Consider the following 21,086-nt stretch of genomic DNA (forward strand, 5'->3'; position numbering starts at 1 on the left):
ATTATCTTGCGTCCTTCGCACGGCTCACTCTAATGCTCTTTATGTTTTTATTCCATTACTTTAGGCCGCACCGCGAATGTGCGCGCGGGTTTATACTCCCACCGGCTGTCGTTAAGGTAACTTATTGCCATAGGTAATGCCTTTTACCAGCTCTGCTTATTTTAACACGGCAATGTTTTTTCTGTAAGTAAAACGTTGAAAAGTTGATACAATTCGTTTTCGTTGAATTTACTTCGTGAGGCAATGGTTTTTCGGTTACGTTTTTGTACATTTATATCCATTAGGCTTAGTCTGTAAATTAGTTTCGTGAATTCGTGTTTAAATGAAAAGCACTGAATACGGCGAACTATTTCTCGGTATTTTATTTGGCTTCTGAACAGTATATTTTTCGTGTAAAAAGTAACATTCAGCATTGTTATATTTTATATGTAAAACGAAGCCACAAAAGTTTTAACGAATATAAATTATGACGAAAACGAACTCGCTTATGTCTCACTTATTAAAGGAACGATCCAGTCACCTTTCATTTTTCCATCTGCTTCCAAACTAATTTTAAATTCTCATTTTAAAAGGGTGACCATAACGCGTTATAAAAACTAACCAACTTTTCACTCAGGACTAAGTAAAAAGTTAAACATTTTCGATCTTGAACTGTAGATGGAATAAAAACAGCCCGACAGGTGGCGCTCCTGACGCCGCGCAAATCGAAAGTCAATAGAGGGATGAGTTAATGCGATATTCTTATTACTATTTAATCACATTTCTTTAGACTACTCGTTGAGGTAGATCAGTGAAGAAAAGTGAAAGAAGTAATATTGGTTAAGTTAACTTTTTTCTTTAAAGTTGATTACTACAGTAGTAATTACTTATGTTGCAAGAGATTTCATTGCCTACAAAGAGCGCAAAGTACAAGATACAAATGGACCGGAAAAAGCAATCTACATCATACAAATATTTATGTACATTGACTGTCAAATTCGCGACTCCGAACGCAGTTGCAGCGGCAAAGCGATTAGCCTAATTACTACACTACGGAGCGTGTCAATATGTTTATAACTTTTAAAAAGAGTCGGCAATCAAACTCTTTTCTAGTATTTACAGTCAAAAGCCATAATTACAATTTACAGTCAATGATATTTTCCTTTAACAAATTTAATTAAGGAGTAAAATTAACAAAACAACAGCGTAATCCGGCCGTAGGCGGGCAATGTTAATTATACAAATTAGTTAGTTTGAGTCTAGCGACAAAATTTTCAAAGTTTTCCAAAGTACAGACTTTACGGACGTGTGCAATTTACTAATGCACCGTCGTACAGTTTCGTTTTGCTATGGGAAAATGAAATGTGCGGACGATTGTAATGTGGGGAGCGGACATAGACGGGATTAGCTGCAAGATGTACTGAAGAGTATGTTTGTGTTGGTATTGAGCGATTGTCCAGAAAGATAGTTTCGGTTTTAACTTTTAGCCACGAAATAATAAAGATGTAAAATTGTAAAAAAAAATTATAACGTTTATTTCAAAGCTCACTCAAGCATAAGCATCAATTTCATCATTTGAAATGCACAAAATTATTATCTCATACAAATAAGTACTCAGATTCATAGTCTGTAACTGTATTATAAGATTTGTAAAGCAAAACGCATCAAGATTTCATTATATCCCTTCACAATGTTGTAACTTGAAAAAACTGTCTGAAAATTCAAAGCACTTTGTTAATAGTATCAAATCGCTATTTCCTAAAGGGAAAAACCGCTCTACACCCACTATAACCTCACCCCAAGCCCTTAGCACCACACTCAACGTATGCACCTCGCATCATATTTGCAGCTTTCATTACAGATATTAAAAACTATGCTGTCGAGATCCGATTCATTAATACGAAAGAATGCCCCGCTGAACCTTTGTTTGTTTGTAAAACACATTGTTTGCAATCTGCATCGACGATGGATTTATTCCCTTTTGAAATAATGGCTTTAAGCGGTTTAAGATTTCATTTTTAAATGAATCGAGGTTAATTAGTGAGATGATACTTTTAACAGGCAAAGGTGTTTTGAGCAGAATTTAACGTTTTATGACCATTGATAGTATAAGAATTGATTTTTTGGGAACAAAATTTGGATGAAAAAATATTTATTTTTTGCTCCGGATTAAAATTGTTTGAATGATTAACTGATGTAAATGATCATTGCTAAACATATTAAGTGTAATAATAAATAGTATTTTTTTAAACTTATACGATTTGGATATTATCACAAACGCTAAAAATGACTTTCCAAAATCTTTTCAGATATTTTCTCTTCAGAAATCTCATAAAAATACAGTGCAAACCAATCTAGCGTTTGATTGCAACAAAATATCCCACGCAATTTTCCCTCGATAATAACGGGCAGTGCCGACACTAAATGAATAACCAATCAAACACAGCGACCACATAGAAAGGAAACACTACAAAACAGACGTTAGTATATTATATTGAAAACTATAAAATCGAAGCGCGGCCGACAACATTTTAATTAATGTATTACAAGCTGTCAACGTCAAACGCATTCAGGGCTAGCGCACCACATTTTTTTCTTTGCTATTTTTCATTTTATATTTTCAATTTAAGCGAGGAGTTATTATTTTTTCGAACTATATCATAATATTCCTTTTATTAAACATAATGAACATTCTAAAATTATTAGCGTAAGGTCCTTTACACACTATGCAAGTCTTCAAAACTTAGCGATTTTGGACTTCAAGCGACTACTGCCATGCAAATACAGTCGCAAGACAAATGACGGCAACTCGACTCATGTACGGGCCTCAATAGATTTGTGTGTCGTTAGTTCACTTGACGACAGAAAATTGATAAATATTGGAAATCTCGTAGCCTTGTTTACAAAGGGCCTAATACAAATAAGCTTTGTATAATGTATAATAGAATACGGAAATTAACGCAAACACGCATTTTAGTTATTAGTAGAGAGTTTAAAAGTTATGAAGCTTTGTATATCTTACAAGAACCTTTACCAAAGTTACTCTCAAGTTCTAAACCTTTTATTTTAACATTTCATGCCAATAATAAATCAAAATTCGTGCAGATATAAATAGAGGCTGACATTTCTATTATTATTTTCAACTTCCTCAATAAGGCTGCTAATAATAGGAACACCGCGGCGACCTGACCGGAGATAGAAATAATGTAGCTATAATTGGTCAGACGGCGGTCTCTCTGAACCACAGAGAAAACTATTGGCTACAGACTTACGAATTGACTACAAAGTCTATATATCAGAGTAATTTGTCGTAGAAATGTTGTTAGAAATAAGCTATATTTGTTGAGATAAATTAAGAATAGATCCATAGTATTATGTTTATTGTTTAACTAGCTGACCCGCGCAACTTTGCTTGCGTCACAAAAGAGAGATTGGGTCCAAATTTTCCCCGATTTTGTTACATGTTTTACCGGTACTCTGCTCCTATTAGTCGTAGCGTGATGATATATAATCTATAACCTTACTCGATAAATTGACTATCTTACACTGAAACAATTTATCAAATCGGACCAGTAGTTCCTGAGATTAGCGCGTTCAAACAAACAAACTCTTCAGATTTATAATATTAGTATAGATTTATATTATCGTGTAATTAGAGGTAAAGTCAAGCCTTTGATAAGTGACTGTATTTGGTCACGTTTCTCCATAACACATACCATATATTTATCTTCTATTACTCTCTAGTATAATAAATATAATGGATAAAAACAGTTGGTGTTCAGAAGTCTAATCTTAAAACATTTACCTACATGACCGTATTTACACTTTAAGTGATCACTCAGTCTATAATTTTAAAGATATGATTATTACATGACTTTCAGAACCGTAGTTTTTAGGTCCATCAAAATTCACTTCATAACCTCAAAAATCAACTTGAAATAATAAAAAATCACAGTTACATTAGAATTGAGAGACAACCCTAAAAGCAACACGAGTAGTGAATCGATAGCGACACGTTTTGCGTTTTAATTAAAATTTCGCTATAATGTTACCTTTGAACAACCCTACTCTGCACCTAGTAATTATGGTTACCATTTCGCTGATCAACAAACATTTCACGAATATAACAACTATTTTATATAACATTACTGTACATTAACTAAAATAAATTAAAGTTTTTAATTCAAAAGTATTTATTTGCCTGAAGTTTTTTTTTATCATTTACCGCTTTTTAAATAAGTATGAGGTATGTACTAGGAATGAGATCCGAAATCAATTTAGACAGAATTATAAATCGCGGAGTAGTCCATCATGAAAAACAAAAAACCAATAAGACTTCAAATAAGTATCTATATAACACAATAAAGTTAAAATTAAATATAATTAAAACTTAACTCGCGGTTACTAAACTTAATTAACAATAATTGTACTAAGCATTAAACGATGTATTCTGTCAAATCACTGCAAAACACATTTTACCCGTCATTTCTACGGCAGTCGTCGTTTTGAATAGCCATATACTTTGACCTTTTAATGGTCTTGGACAGTTAGAACTACCGTGATACCAGCCTTACTTGTTACAACACTACTATAATTTACATACTTCCTATCTTAGTAGTTAATAATTTATATAAATTTTATTTGTACATCCTACTTACACAAACACGCTTAATACACACACTTACGACGTACGTGGATAATTGAAAACTGTTTCTGCAACGCGTTTTAGTCAGCGGCCGTAGGTCGGGTACCTTGATTTTAATATTAGATAACATTGATGTCTCCGGCACACTTGATAGCCTCTACCAGATTAGTTGATAGTTTCGGCCCCTGATTTTACTATATTGCTAATATCTTAGTGTAGATTGGAATTTTGGTAATGTTAATAAAGGTATTTGTAGGAAGGAAACTGATCACTGGTTAGGAGTCATTGTTAGAAGTATTTTGTACAAGGTAGGAAAAGTACAATGAAAATTTCGTCGCTTAGTAAATAAATTATTGTTACGTCTATCGAATTAGATGTCTGTATTGGAAATGTGGGTGTAAAGAACTGTGTGTATACATAAATAAACTAAAACCGCCGCCATAAGTTTAATTCCTTTATTTGAAAACCTCATTGAAATATTGTCATTTGTCGATTTTGGAAACCACATTTTTACACAAAGTTGTCATTAAACCTTCGGAAAGTACTTCACAATTTATTTACCTACAATTTATTAACAACGAACAACAATTATGTAGTCATTAAAAATGCTCTATCACCATATAGCGAAAACAGCGCAATCGCAAATATCAAATGTTAAAATTACAACAAATTCAAAACATAAATGCAAAACTTCAAACACTACTAGAATCACAACAAAAAACTAATTTGACATCGCGAAGCCGACATCCCCGTACACAGATACAAAAAGTTCTCCAGAACTCTCGGATACAAACGGAGGCTTTACATCCAGACTATTGTTATTCGTTATCTGTGACGGTTCAATCGAAACTTTGCAACTCTATGTTAAGGTACGACCACGTTTGTGCTGTTTGGCCTATTGGATAATACATATTACTTGTATAAATACTTAGTACAAGAAAATTTTAATATATTTACTACCTCTATAGTCCGTTATACCTAAAGACAATTAACGAAAACCTAGAGCCCGAGGACGCCAAAACTTCGGTATTTTAGAATACGAGTAGCTGTAAGTTTGACAGTATATGCTCTAATATTGGTAAGATTGGCTCCTATGAAAGTAAAGGCATCGTGGTTCTAGCAGCTATCTTATATTTTTTGACAGGTCTGAAGTCAGAATTGTTAAAACTGCTAAATAACCTTTTTTTTTTACTTATCAATCCCTTGGCGACTCGTGAGTAAAACAATATGCATCAATTTTCATCGCAATAAAGACCCGTTTTAGTAGTTCTAGTGCGCCACTTTTCAATAAGTATCAGATAGCTTATATTATAATAAGTACAAGTAGAATATTAATAGATTTTACATAGCCTTGTTGTGATTTTATCTATAAAAAGCGATAAAAAGCAAGCAACACTTATCCATAACCCATGAAACTAGTCTCAAATCTTACAGTCATATCTGCGCCTTTACAAACCGCCTTTATTTACAGTACAGAATTGTCTCCATCGCACACAGATATTAATAAAACATGAGTTGTTTGGATCATTAGTTAGCGGATCGTTATGCAAATTTGTTTGCAGCTGATTATGTGGAAAAATGTGGTGGTTAATATTCTGTTGTCTCATCGGTTCAAGAGAGGTTTGTCTCAAGAAGTTGAAGTTACGAGACGGGGTTAAGTGATAATGTTTATTTTTACGTCTGGGTGAATTTACTGCTAAGATAGAAGAGTATTTCAACTGGCAAGCTTGTACTTCTAATAAATAAATCAAAGTTGGCAAAGTTATTATTTTAAATGTAGACACAACGGGTCATGTTTTTTTTAATACTCCATAGTAAAAGGGATGGGAATTAATGCGATAAAGCCTTATTAATCAATTCGTTAAACTTTTAAATCAATGTAAGTTAGTTTGAAAGTTTTTTTTTAATAATATATAAAAAAACCTTTCTCACGTACTTACATTTGACACATTTGGTGGTATATGTCAATACACTTTTTTCTAAAAGAATACTGTAAGATTAAACTTCATTTATTCACGAAAAGTTCAGTCCAAAAAACTTTCTATAAAGTTTAAACTAAGCAAGAATATCCCCGCTAAAAAATAACAATCTCGGTCACAACACTACCAGGACAACATAAATGCTTAACAGGTAACAGTTATTAAGAAAATATCAAGAGAAGCTAAAGTTTATTGACCGTCTAGGCAGTAGTTACAGGGATCGCGAGTACCTAATCAAGGCCCAGGTAATTCTACCGGCCGAGCTTGAAGCTGATTGGTTATCGATCCGGTTGCAGTCTTGGCTCCTTTGCTAAAGATAGTTTCTGTTATTGATGGACGCCTGCTACTCAGGGTTTTGTTTGGTGGCTATTATGGGCGAGTTGTATGGACTTTCTGCTAAGTGAAAAGTCTGAATGGATTGAATAGTTCTTTGATAATTTTGATATCGTGATAGTGGTTTAAAAATACTGCAAGTGATGGAAATGTTATATTAAAAATAATACTGGCTACAAAATTCAATTATTGTTAAAAAAAATAGATTTTAATATGTAGTGGTCAGTTTAAGTGCGGTTGTATCACTGTTAGTCAATTTGCTTTATTAAAATATACAATTTCAAAGCTAAATCAGTACAGTTACTAAGACCTACTCAAAAAAATATTCATTCCCATGAGAATATCCCAAACTTTGTCGCTTTTTCACTCAAGATAATATTATTTTAAATTAAAACACTACATACAAAAATATAACACTTACTACACTCAGTACTAAAGGAACATTGACTCAGCGACAGTACTTATTCCATCGCTTATTATGTACCAACAATATATAAATACGGTATTACGTGACACGTATTTATATAAAGTTGTTGAAGCAAAGTTTCTGATCAATAGGCCAGCGAACAATGATCTTACGCATGAATTTACCCACATTGGACCGGAGTATTAATATCGAATACAAGATGTAAGCGAAAGCGGGTAGAGATATTGTGCTATAGTTGTTGAAATTAATTCCTCGTTCAAAAGCGCTCTCTTCGAATATACAAATATGTAATTGCTCATAACAGTATAGTAAATAACAGATTTTCTCCACATCTGCCACCTACTACGACATTTAAATTGTACAATGATATTTTAAAGCTGTTCAAAGTGACTGAAAACTAAACGAATAAGTAGATTTTACATGTATTTTTGGCCATCAACAAACACAACACACGACCAATCAATAAAATGATAAAGGATTAAAGTAAGCTTATAAATTGGGCCAACCTAACAACGGATCAAAATAGAACAGTATAGGGCAGATGTGCGGCAGGGCGTGTCACCTCAGAGTCCGTGCGCTTACGCACCGGCGGGTTTGTTGTGCGCATGCGCCTCTGTGCCTCCTGCGGCTTAGCAACTCATATTTATATTGAGTAATTACGCTTTAGAGAGCCACGTGTTACGGTAGATACATAGGTACAGATGTCCTTATAAATAATACTTTTTTTAAGTTTTGAAAGGCTCTCTTTGTTACGTAGATACCTAATAATTAACTTTTGGCTAACTTTCGGTGTAGCGGTTTAGCGTAAGTTTGTAGACACGAAACCGTAAACAAATTGGTTTGAAAAATTTAATTACAGCCTATGCAATTCGATCGAAACGTCGGATAAACAAAGTAGTGTAACATATTTTTTTTATTCAATCTCCTTAATATATTTATTACTAGCTGACCCGCGCAACTTCGCTTGCGTCACATAAGTGAGAATGGATCATAATTTCCCCCGTTTTTGTAACACTTTTCGTTGCTACTCCGCTCCTAATGGCCGTAGCGATATTATATAGCCTATAGCCTTCCTCGGTAAATCGACTATCTAACACTGAAAGAATTTTTCAAATCGGACCAGTAGACCCTGAGATTAGCGCGTTCAAACAAACAAACAAACAAACTCTTCAGCTTTATAATATTAGTATAGATTAGTATAGATAACGTTAAGTATAAAAAGTTTATATTAGGTGTTGTCGCGAAAATGTTTAGAATTTTTTACTTCACCAAAATTGTTTGACAAAGTCATCAAACTAAAGAACAGTCTTAAAATCCCGCATTTTTTTATAATGTGGACGTAAAAATTTTTCACTCAAAGTCTGTTTACTTTATGTTTAGAAAAGGATTCAACTACGTACTACGGCGTAGAGCCTAATGGCAGTCGTCTACTACGAATCGCTACGAACTGGCTACGAGAAGCTACGTACATTAAAACTTTTATTATGTTTGTGATGGTTCTTAGTATTTTATAAGTCACACATTATATGGGACACTGAGCTTTACGTTCCGATAAGGCCAGTGAAACTATAACTAACGCTATAAAGCATATTATGAAGAGACGAAGTGCCTATAAGTACAATTGGGTAAATGGAACAAATAAGTAATAATTTCTACTTTTGTCGATTCCCATTAAGGGCTTTTATGAGTCTTGTTACACTGGGATTTAAGATTTGATGTCTGTCGTCATATTTATCCTATTTATTATTTTCAAACTCTTAATATGTTACATAAAGCATCCCATTCTTTTTTTATCCTGGATCCTCCTGACTAAAACATTCATCGTCGTTCTAAAACGACATTATCTTGACAAAAGCTCTGTTAAAAATACAAAAATACCCAGATTTCTTGACCCACAATACAAACGACCTCCTAAACGCGTCACATCGAATTCATTCCCCAAGACATTTATTGCATCTGTCCACAGAAAAGATATATGTCCAACGGAGGGACATTTACAGCCTTGTAAAATGAAATACACCGATACAAAGTTTCGGAGTCCATTCCAAGGACCAAACTGACGTCCCAAAGGTCGGAGTACATAATACATTTGTTACATTCACGAATCATATTCCCGACAATATCATTTCTTGAGTCGACGTAGCATGAAATACGCCCTGAGTGACTCGGCACAACGACGCCGACACTAAAAACGATGGGTTGTGGAGTACTAGTGTGCTACTTAATATAATTTATCGCTTTTAGGAATAAATAGATTAGTAAACAACTTATGTATGATAGTAATCAGCCTTTAGCTCTAATTAGCTTGCCGTAGTACCGGAATAACACCACAACTTCCTGCTTTTCAGTATGAGTAAAAGAAAGATTGGGCACATATGTCCATATAATATATTACCCAAATAGTGGTGATAATTAAACTGAACTATTGTAATAAGACAAACTTATACAGACTCATCACAATATTCACAAAATTAAAGCGGAATTTGGTGCGTAACGCGAAATGTAGCAACATAAAGATGAAAACGTATTTCTTACTAGCAAACTATAGCAATCACTTCAATAGTATATCTCTCTATACTGCACAAGCATCACCAACTCGTCCTTTCGGAAACGAACCTCTCGTTGTAATATTTCATCCCCCCGCACCCCCTCAAATCATGAAACTTCTTTTACAGTGATTTGATGATATTGCACTTTGACGAACACCCGACTCTGGGGATATGCGAACGAAAAAAAAAAGAAAAACAAGATGGATGACTCCGCGTGAATGAATGGAGGCAGATTGGAGGGTCCTTGCGACCTCTCAAAACATATGTTATAGAGTACTTGATATTTTCTTCAAAGGCTTTCATGTTGATTAAAATGACATTGTTGTTTTTTTACTGGTATTTTTTACTTTTACCTTTTGTTGAAGTATTCATAGGGCGTATTTTTTTTGTAAATTGTACGGTCGGATAAATTGGTATTTAAGTTTCGGTATCTATAGCATTGAATGTGTATTTTTTGGTTCAAGAAAATGGTCTAAAGAAAAAAAGCCGATACAATTTTATAAAAAGTTTCACAAAGTAAGTCAATAAACCAATAATAATTAATAACATTCCGAATTATCAGGAAAAACATATACCTATACTGTAATAATTTTGAAGTGTTAAGCTTTTCGTAAACGTACGTCGTGTACTCAAATTATTTCGTAATAATGTTTCAATTATACTAAACTTACCTGTCAGTTCCACCGGCCATCGCCTTGTAGTCTTGTATGTCCATGTCGCCCATATACTGAGAAAAATCTGTGGACAAATAAAAAATAATCACGTCAGTAAGGGATTGAGACACCTGATTTATATTTAAAACCTTATAAATATCAAATAACGTGAGTAACATTTCTCGCTGTAATAATCTCGAAATTCCTTGCAAAAGATTTTCGTTTACTCAACTATCTATACTTTATAGAATTATAAAGTAAATTGATAATATAATAAAACACTGAACCTATCTTTACACGAATTTCTAAGATTGATAGTAAACAATGACACTAATTTATGAATCACATTAAAATATGAGGAGATATTTCTAATTTAAATAGCCTTAATACAAATACAGTCACTTTACAAATGAAGAATGTTTGTCAACAAATGCTAGGAAAAACAATAAATCGAGTGAAAGCAAATCGTCAAAATTTATCAAAGCTAACAAGTCGCTAATTTACTTAGCGGAAAATTTATTGTCCGTTTGTCTATCCTTTGAACTGTTTACCGATGAAATATGTATAGTCGAAGAAAGGGTTGGGTATTGTAATTTTCCACTTAAAAAGTAGAAACATGAATTTTGTTTATTCTATCTAAAGTTTTGAGCAATTCTATGAAATGTTTCTTTTGCTATTAAGTTTTCGCCTTTTTATAGACAATTATTTCCGGGAATTATATAAAACGAAAAGATAAATAGGCTGCTAAAGTTCACTGTAATTTGATTTTATTAATAAATTTACGTGAAAATGTAGCCCAAATTAAAAAATAAAATAAAAACAAACAAGATAACCCATCACCATATAAATCAAAGACGAAACCTACAGACGGTTTTCGAATTATTAATAACAAAAACGATTTTCGACATCAATTGGCGGCCCTGTGGCGAAATTCGTCGCGATTTCGTATTCGGACCACGAGTTGCTCCCTTCGGTGGCGTGAGGGGTGCGGGGAGTGGCGACAAATCACGCGCAGAGCGTGGCCAAGCCACTAAATGAATATTGACATCCAACTAGCTAACGGCTTGAATTGATAATCGAGAACTGTGATGATAGAGTAGCATGATTTGCGATGTATTATTTCCAGTTGGATTTATTGTTTTACTTTGTATAAAGGTTTCTCATTTGTTTGTCGTGTTTAATATGTTCATATGTTATTTTCTTACGAGCTTGTGACGTTCTGCTGAAAACATATTATGTTTAAGCATATTTTCGTTTCTATTGATTGTCATTTTTTTTTGTTGTCTTCTGTTATATTTTGTCAACAAGTCATGTGTTAAGTCGTCATAAAAACACAAAGCATTACATTAATTTCCAAGACGCATCATTCATTCAAGAAACAAAAGATAATATTGACAAGGAAAAATCTTTCTTCCCACCTGTCCAATTTAAAGCCCGCAACACCTAACAAAACCAGAAGCGTTCGCCACTCGAATAAAATTGCAACAGATTGCGTCATCCATCTTTTATATTTTTCATAATTTCCAAGTAAATAATTTTGTCCATTCCTCAGAGATAATGGAAGGGGGGAGAAGGAAGGTTGGGGAAGGGGAGGGGTTAATGAATGGCACAGATTTTGCATAATTAAAAAGGGGTGCTTCAGATGATTGCTTATTTCTATGACTAATGGCTACGTTGACAGGCGACAATTTTGACTCTGTATCGCCGTATCTCGATATCTTCGAGAATTTGGTGAATGGAGTGGAACACTTTTGATAAATGCCAAATGAAAAGACAAAAGGAAGGTATTTGTAAATGCCATAGATTTGTGAAAATATTATCGTTCTTTTGTTTTGTTTACAGATTTATTTTGTAAGATCTTTTTAAATATATTTTTTTTGCAGGTGCATATTTTAGTAACAATTAAGTACATATTCTGGCGACACGAACCTCCCTTATCTAGTTATAAAACAATTCATTAATTAAAAACAAATGACTGACAACGACAGTTACTATCACTATGAGTAAAAAAGTAGAGACTTATTCATATACTTACAATTCAAATCAAGTATCCAGTACACAAGAACCTCCCCATCTTTGTATATAATTAGATTATCCCACTCATCTTTAATTAAAAGGACCCGGATATTTTTCCGAAGGCCGTCGCCCTACACATTCTGAGAACTTTTGCGTCCCCTAACCGAATATTTGATAGGAAAAGCAGTAAGTGTGAGTATCTACTACTTGATATGTCTCAATACAATAGAATATTTTTTTCTGAAATCGCATTTAAAGATTTTTAATTTTATGTTTCTGTTAAAAAAACTGATTTGTTTTTGATAACTTTTTAATAAATACTACCAAAAATAAATAAAATCCAAATAAATGGAGTAAATTTCAAATAACTTAAAAAATTACCTGTGGGTCACAAATGTATTTACTAAGTCAATATTAATGTTTTTGTCGCTTTCAGAGCTAGACGGTGAATTAAAATGAAATTTATTCATAATTTTCTTTTTTTGAAAATTTCGATTTAGGCCGGTGTATAACTAAGGGTGCAATATTTGTTCCCCTAGTATGTATATTTTTGATCAAATGTCGATCATAATAAATAATGATAGACATTTATGATGTCATTGTCATGGTGGTTCATTATGTATGCGATAGATGGCGCGGAAATTTATTTTTGTGGAGTGCAATAAATAATCAGCTACATTTTGTATTGGTTACTTTAATTTGTGGTTATTTCGAAACGTAATTCATTATGACTGTAAGTATTTTAATCATCCAAATTAAACGCAGGTTTTTTATGTATTTTGGTTTACATCATTCAAAAAAATATTTGAAAAATATTGTTTTGCGCAATTAATCAGAGTGAAAAATATGGTTTAGACTTTTGACTGTTGTGTTGACAAATCAAAATTAATTAAATGTGTTTTTACATTGCAGTACATGTTTTCACTCGTAAAAGATAAGAGATTTTTGTTAATCAGTTAAGTTCCGTGTGCCAATTACTCACAAAGCAAATCAAAAGCCGTCTCAAAAAAAAACTACCTGTAATAAGTTACTGTTGACTTAGCAGTAGACGTATTACTTTCTTTTAGCTCCAATAACACATAATAATATAACCTCTTAACATTCCCATTTCTAATACAATCTAACCAAAACAAAAGTGTAAGACGGTCACACCAGCCATTTTCTTTCCCATCATCGTTTCTAATTTTCATCTGATGGGACTCATTTATAACTAACAATGTATACTGCCGATGAATAATGATGTTTGTGAAATTTATTTTCGCCACTCAATTCTGGCATGAAGTTATTACTTAAGCGTTCGAGAGACTTAGCCATAAATCTTTTTAACTATTTGTCTCGGCGTTTCAGAATTTGTTGAGATTGCATGGAATGTCAGTAGCAAAGGAGAATGCTCAAAAAAAACCCAGGCTGTACACAAAAGTTATGTAACTCAAAAAATTAGTTATACTGTGTAATTGAATTCCCAATGTTTACCTCTATCAAATTCGATGGCTGAACATACTATTTTGCTATAACTTTTCAGTAGGGGTTTTCAATATATTTTTATATTTTCTAAATAAGTTACCTATATAAATGCTTAATCTTTTTTGAGTCACACATTTTTAATATAGGTATGTAACTGAGTTACAAATTAAAAATATTAAAAAATATATTTTTGAAAAATGAGTCATCATCACCAGGTCATATATGTCCCCACCGAGGGGCACGAGCCTCCCCTCTTAACAAAGAGGGGGATCAGGCCTTAGTCCACCACACTGGTCTAATGCGGGTTGGCAGACAATTGGAGGGCTATTATAAGGTAGAAAAGTGTTGTCATGGTGGTAGATTGCTAGCCTATAGCCTATGAAGCACCAAACCCTTCCATCCCTCTACTGACTTTTGCAGTATGCACGGGAAGAAATGCAGCTGGCACCTTTTTTTTTTTTTTCGCTCTCCATCCAGCATGGGAGCAATGGGAGAAATGAGTGATACTGTGTAATTAATTCCAGATATTTACCTCTATCAAATTCAATGGCTAAACATATTATATTGCTATTACTTTTCAGTAGGGGTTTTTAATGTATTTTCAATATTTTTTATCATGAATATAAAAAGACATACCCGCCCACACTACTAGCTGGCGCCCGTAGTGCGGTTTCGATACAATTATATTATTCAAAAAATAATCAGTGTGATGAATGTTTGAAAAATATTTATTTTTTAAATACACCTTTTAAATAGCAAAAAATAGTATTTAGCCATCGAATTTGATAGAGGCGAATATCTGGAATTGAATCACTCAGTATCACTAAAATTCTGAGTTACACACCGTTTGTGTACGGCCTGGGTTTTTTTCCCATACATTTTGAGCATTCTCCTTTGTTGTGAAATAATCTTTTATTTCGCTAACTGTATATAGTTTTGTATTGCTAGTTAAGGTTAGGCTGTGCTAACGAAGTTTGTTTTGGATGATTGGTGTAGTTAGGTATAAAGATATAGAGGTATTATGTGTTAGCAAATAAATACAGATAAAATTTGTTGCAAGCAGAAAACATTAATATTTAACTAAAAAAAGGTTTCTTGTTTTTTGTTTAATTGCGGGAAATTCAGAAAAAAAATGATTTCGTGTCAAGTAAGAGACCATTATATTATGAAGCAACATATATATTGACTTCCAAGAAAAATATGCCTATTCAATATTTTCACTTCTTAGAAAAAATATTTCATTTCAAATTCAATTCAATTTACGAGACACATAAATCAAATCTCAACCTCAAAAGAAGTCAATTGCACAATTTTAATAACAATAACCCGTCATACACGCGTCGATATAGAACCATTGATTTGGTTATACTTTACAAACTCCAGTACGAAAAAATATGCTTCACACCGTTTCACACTTCCATAAAATTATTAGATTTTTATTGTTTATTGTTGTTGTTTTAGAAAGACAACTCCCGCACTAAGAATTGCTCTTGTGCCGCGGGGACTTTTACAAACATAGAAACAACGGACACAAAGTACAAGCAGACCCGAAATAAATATTTGTGGATCGCACAATTAATTGTTCCATGTGGGATTCGATCCTACTACTTACAACGAATAGTAGTAGCGTGGCGATCTAAACAACTGCGCCACGGAGGCAGTCAAATTACGACAACCGTGTATCCATAACATCGAGAACTTTCTAAAAGCCCCCTACGTTTTTCCCAAAATGGTTTTCTTTTTACACTGCCGCGCCGTGAAGAAATGTGCCCCCTTTATAAATTGCAAGGCAGGGGCACGGTTAACTTTTGTAACGATGTTCGTGTCAACTCGAAAAATTGGCAATTGACAATTTAAGGGATAATTTGTGAAGAGAATAATTTGCACAGTTCGAGTGTTCAGCGTCTTATTGGTAAACAAAACGAATGCGATTGGTAAATAATGGAGTAAATAAAAAAGTAAATCAATGATTTTTCATATGGAATTGAGTTTCCTTGTTTGTCTTTTTTTTAAGTGCCAATGACTGATGTGATTTAAGTATAATTTGACAGGGTATAGATTATGCAAGTATTCCAGACAGGCGGAGATGCGAACCTAAACTGGTAATGACGTAAGACAACAAAAAGTAAGTAATATCGAACTGATAGGAGGTAGTTATTTCAAGTTTCATCATTTTTAAGAAAGTAAGATACTTTCTTAAAAATTATATAATTTTGTAAATAGACCGATACACAAATTATTTACCTATGCTTCTTATGTTAAGGATAATACCAAAATAGAATCCATGGATAGAAACATCAATTGAATAGACACCCACTGAAGCATGAAATAGCATAACTCAAAGTCAAACTAAGCTCCGTATCACAAAACAAATCAAGAACGTTTCAAACCGGAATCAAAGTAAAACGTATATTTTTGTAGTTCAATGATTAAAATAAACCTTCGATTTGGTGCTCGAACACAGATATTATTAATAAACTAGCTTTCTGTCTGCGTGGAATTTTACCTATTTCGGGGTAGATTTTCCATCTTTTCTAGATTAAAATCTTCTCTTATTGCTCCTCTAAACTTAGCTCAGTTGTTTCGGCTGTACGTTATTCATCAGTCAGTCAGTCTCTCAGTAATGCAAGATCCTCTCTTAGTGCTCCTCTAAACATCCCAAGAAATCTACCATTCAAATTTCAACTTTCTACGTTCAGTTGTTTCGCATCAGTCAGTGAGTCACTCAGAAATGCAAGAGTTTTATGTATATTGGTTGATTGGAGTACTAGCACACGAGAGAATCAAAAGTTCAGTGAACTAAGTCCGAACTGAGTAACCATTTAGTAATAAATAAGGCGTTTTTCTAGTAAACGATTAAAAAATATAACTGTTACTTACCTACCGCACACAAAAAGTAAAGATGTATTTAGTCTTAAATATTTGATTTTGATTACACTCAACTTTATTATACTTAAGATCTATTTTAATTGACTTTATAAAAATGTGAAAGTTCTCAATTCAGCCGTATTTTATCAACTTTAAAAATAAATTATTTGTTAGCATCACAATGTAACAAGTATAGTAAAATTGACACAAAATAAGTCGGGTAGTAATGATTTTTTTTTAATCTAGAAGGTAGATTTGCTCCCGGCTACCTGCAAGTAATTAAAAATATAATATACTAGCTGACCCGCGCAGCTTCACTCACGAATTTGTTTGCATTTTTTTGTTTTTTTTTTTCTCTTTTAACAGAAAAACAATGTGTCGTGTTGGTTAAGCCGTTCTTGACCGTTTTGCGCTTAGCAACACATTAGGCGATGCATTTTTATTTATAAGATTAATATCCAGAAACCAGTATTATTAATCTTTCATACAGCAAATACTTATTACTTTCAATTTAACTTATTACAATTGAAGGGTGGACTTGCGTTAATGAATGAGTATTTGAATGGCGATGTTTAATAATTAACATGGGGCTCTTCCCCTAATCAGTTCGACAATACCACGGCGTACCGACGTCTTTGCATTGGGGGGGTGGAATAAATAACTATGGGACAACTGACTAGTAGATTGCTAAGATTAAAGTATTTGTTGTGTATCAAAAGCGAATAGTAATATTATTTTGGATAAATTTGGTTTCAAAATAACTTTATTTTTATCATTATTGGATTTTCGAGCGTTTGCCTAAAATTTTTCTATGTAGACAGAAAGCATAAAACCTGGTTTAGATTTCCAGTGTTTTTATCTAGTAACAGCCTAGTATTTATTATTTATATTCTATAATAGTATTGCAATAATACACATAGACGCTCTTTTTGTTAACTTCGAACTCTATTCTGTATGTGATATTTGTGATAATATTATTATATTCATCTATGGACTAGTCGCGCAAAGACCTTGCTTATCTATACTAATATTATAAAGCTGAAGAGTTTGTTTGATTGTTTGTTTGTTTGTTTGAACGCGCTAATCTCGGAAACTACTGGTCCGATTTGAAAAATTCTTTCAGTGTTAGATAGCCCATTTATCGAGGGAGGCTATAGGCTATATAACATCACGCTACAACCCATAGGAGCAGAGTACCAGTAAAAAATGTTACAAAAACGGGGAAAATTATGATTCTCTTATGTGACGCAAACGAAGTTGCGAGGGTCAGCTAGTATTACTATAATATAACAAGCAATCAATGCAACTTCCTTTTACATCTTTCATTTATCATAACGCCTGACCTCAATGCATCAGTCCACCACATTCAACTTTTAATCCTTAAACATCTGTCAGGAAAACCCACACGTTTACACTGCGCCTAAGGCGTGTTTATTATGACACCAAATGTGTTTCCTCAAAACATATTGTGGTGACATTAGGACCTGTAAGGATTATTTTTCTTGGTTGCGAATTTAACAGTAGTAACATAAAGATAGTTTTATGTTGTATAAACACGATTTAGGTTTTAATTGAGAATCAAATATAATAATAATAATTAATCTAACACCCGGAACTTGAGTACGACAACGTAATATTTAGAAATCATTTACTTAGATTTATAAGAAATCATCTATTTTCGTGTTTGAAATAAACAAGTCTTCGAGGTTTGCCATAATTTAAAAAACAGCCTAAAACAATTAAGTGCCGTCCACTAAGAGTTAAAATTTAAAATCAAAAAATCGTAGCGAAGTCTCCATTAGTCCGGGCATTATTAATAGTTATTACAAGAAAGCAGCAACAAAGAACACCACTCTGTCTACTACAAGAAAATTCATAACCATATAAATAACAAAACTTAATAAATTACGCCGACATTTTGCTCATCACATATCTTCTTTTGTCCCGTTTACCATGCAACCTTTTTGGGCAACAAATATTCGGTACATTGTGACCGGCCCCTATCGTACCTTTGCCGTCTTGCCATCCCCATATTTCTTGATCCTCTGTCCGTGGCACAAAAGTAGGAGCGCTGTTAATCTTTTCATGTCGACTGCATTATTTTAGGGTTTGTTCAGGATGTTATTTAAGGTTTTTTTCTGAGAAAGGTTAAAAGCTTGTGAGGTAAGATTTAGTTTGAGCGTTAGGTGTGTTGTGGGTGGTTATAGACGCAATATTGTAGGTTTTCTTTTGAAATATGAATCAAAACTGTATAAAGAATCTTAGGGTGATTGTACCACTCTATTCATGTGATATAGTAATTATTATTTCTATTTATCTGGGTAACATGTAATCAACGTTTGAGTGTTGAAAAGTTCTGATTCCTTATTGGTACCTAATGTACGTACCATTTGCACTTATCATATAAATTTGTACGTAAACAAAAATCTCAGAGGCAGTAAAAATAAATTGCACTAAAACTCAATCAGTCTATAAATTCAGAAGTCGAAATAAAACAAAAACGACGTCAAAATTCGCAAAACGAAACTTTCAAAGAGGGGGGTAGTTGTGGAATTCAGACTATTCTTGTACAGACGGGGACGAGCAGTTTTAAAAGAGTGGCGACTCGATTGTGACGTCAAGCGTGAAACAGAAGTGCTTTATACACTTGACACTTTTGACGCGATCAATTTGTACAGATACAGTTGCATGACGTTCTATTGTGAAGTTTTCAAATCGATTTTTAGTAAACTAAGTACGTGCCTGTTTTCATTACTCTGATAAAATGCTTTGATCATATTTTTATGAAGGATTAATTTTTTATAAAAATACATTTTTTAACGTTTTTAATCATAAGATTTTTCGATGCAAATATAACTTTTAAAGCTACATTTCTGAATATAAATAACAACTACACTTTCAAATAGTTCCATCATTTTTAAAGTCATATTATAACTAGCTTAGAAAAAAGGACACGCCTTGTAGTTGCCACGTACCGTCAAAGAATAATTTCTTTAAAAAAAGTAATAAAACTCCGCCTTTATTTTTGATGCTCAGGAAATAAAAAAGAAAATGCAATTTACTTTCCCCTCAAACCGTGATTTTACACCCCTAAAAACAGTTTATTTTTAACACCTTCGAATCTCGAAACGAAAGTGCAAGCTTGCCCATTTGTATTCAATACACAGGGTTGGTACGTGGGCCAAAATTTTAAATTCTCCTCCACAATCATCGACCCTCGCCAATTTACCGCATCAAGCGAATCTCGACAGGTTTTTTACAACGAAAAAAGTAAAATTACCAAATCCTTGGAGCGTGATCGGCGAGGTGACAATTTGACGTTTAAAATGTAAAATAAAGATTGTCACTTTGTAAACGTGTTGAAGAGTTTACATAAATTACAGGAGACAGTTTGTCATGTACGATGATTTTTAGTCATGCTACAAAATAAAAACATGCGTGAATGGATACGAAGTAGAACAAAATGAGAGCATACCAATATACTAACGTAAACGTATGGTTGTAAGTTGTAACTAATGCCATTATTAAGGTTAAGAACCATATAGGCTATTTTTATGATAAATAATAAAATGTATTTGTTTACATAATCTTCTACTTGAAATAATTAACAAAAAAACATTATACAAAACAAATTTGAAAGGTATTCAGTAGTATCAGGAGATATATTGATTTATTTTATAAATAAAATATGATAAGTTATCTTAGTATTTAGTTACTTAACCAATTTAAAAAATAGATAACTAACACATTCAAATCATCACCCAATCACAAGAGTCAAAAGCGTAAAGTTCAAGCGGAGAAAAAAAACGAGAAAAAAAAGAAAGGGAAAAAAATGGACGCGAGTGAATTTCGAACAGTTACATTACCATAAATACGAACGCCAACTGTAATCATTGCCCGGGCGCAGCGTGGACTGAATACCAGATTGGTGTAAGGACTGTACACTGCCTGTTTCAGATCTCTGAAAGATCGCCGTTATAATTTCCTGAATAGTAATAGGGAACACACGACTGAGAAGACACGTCTAGTCTGGAGTTAAATTTAAATCTAGTCTAGGTTTGACAAAGGTTTTTGTACTAAGGGGTAAGGTAGACTAAGTTTTTTGTTGTTTTGGGAATAAAAGGATTTTGATAGGATAGAACCAACGTATTGTTTTTTTCAATGGGTCTAAAA

The 21,086-nt window shown here is 33.2% G+C and overlaps 1 protein-coding gene across 4 annotated transcripts in view; it reads right to left on the reverse strand.

Moving 5' to 3' along the window:
• LOC142975609 (CUGBP Elav-like family member 1) overlaps positions 1-21,086 on the reverse strand; it is a 425,650-nt gene that overhangs the window by 357,175 nt on the left and 47,389 nt on the right. For all 4 annotated transcript variants that reach the window (XM_076118565.1, XM_076118559.1, XM_076118566.1 and 1 more), the window contains exon 3: positions 10,584-10,650. In XM_076118565.1, the coding sequence (XP_075974680.1) occupies positions 10,584-10,636 (53 nt within the window). In that variant the 5' untranslated portion in view covers positions 10,637-10,650. The remainder of the gene's footprint in view (positions 1-10,583; positions 10,651-21,086) is intronic.

Source organism: Anticarsia gemmatalis, chromosome 9 (assembly GCF_050436995.1).
Source record: "Anticarsia gemmatalis isolate Benzon Research Colony breed Stoneville strain chromosome 9, ilAntGemm2 primary, whole genome shotgun sequence".
NCBI classification, from domain to species: domain Eukaryota; kingdom Metazoa; phylum Arthropoda; class Insecta; order Lepidoptera; family Erebidae; genus Anticarsia; species Anticarsia gemmatalis.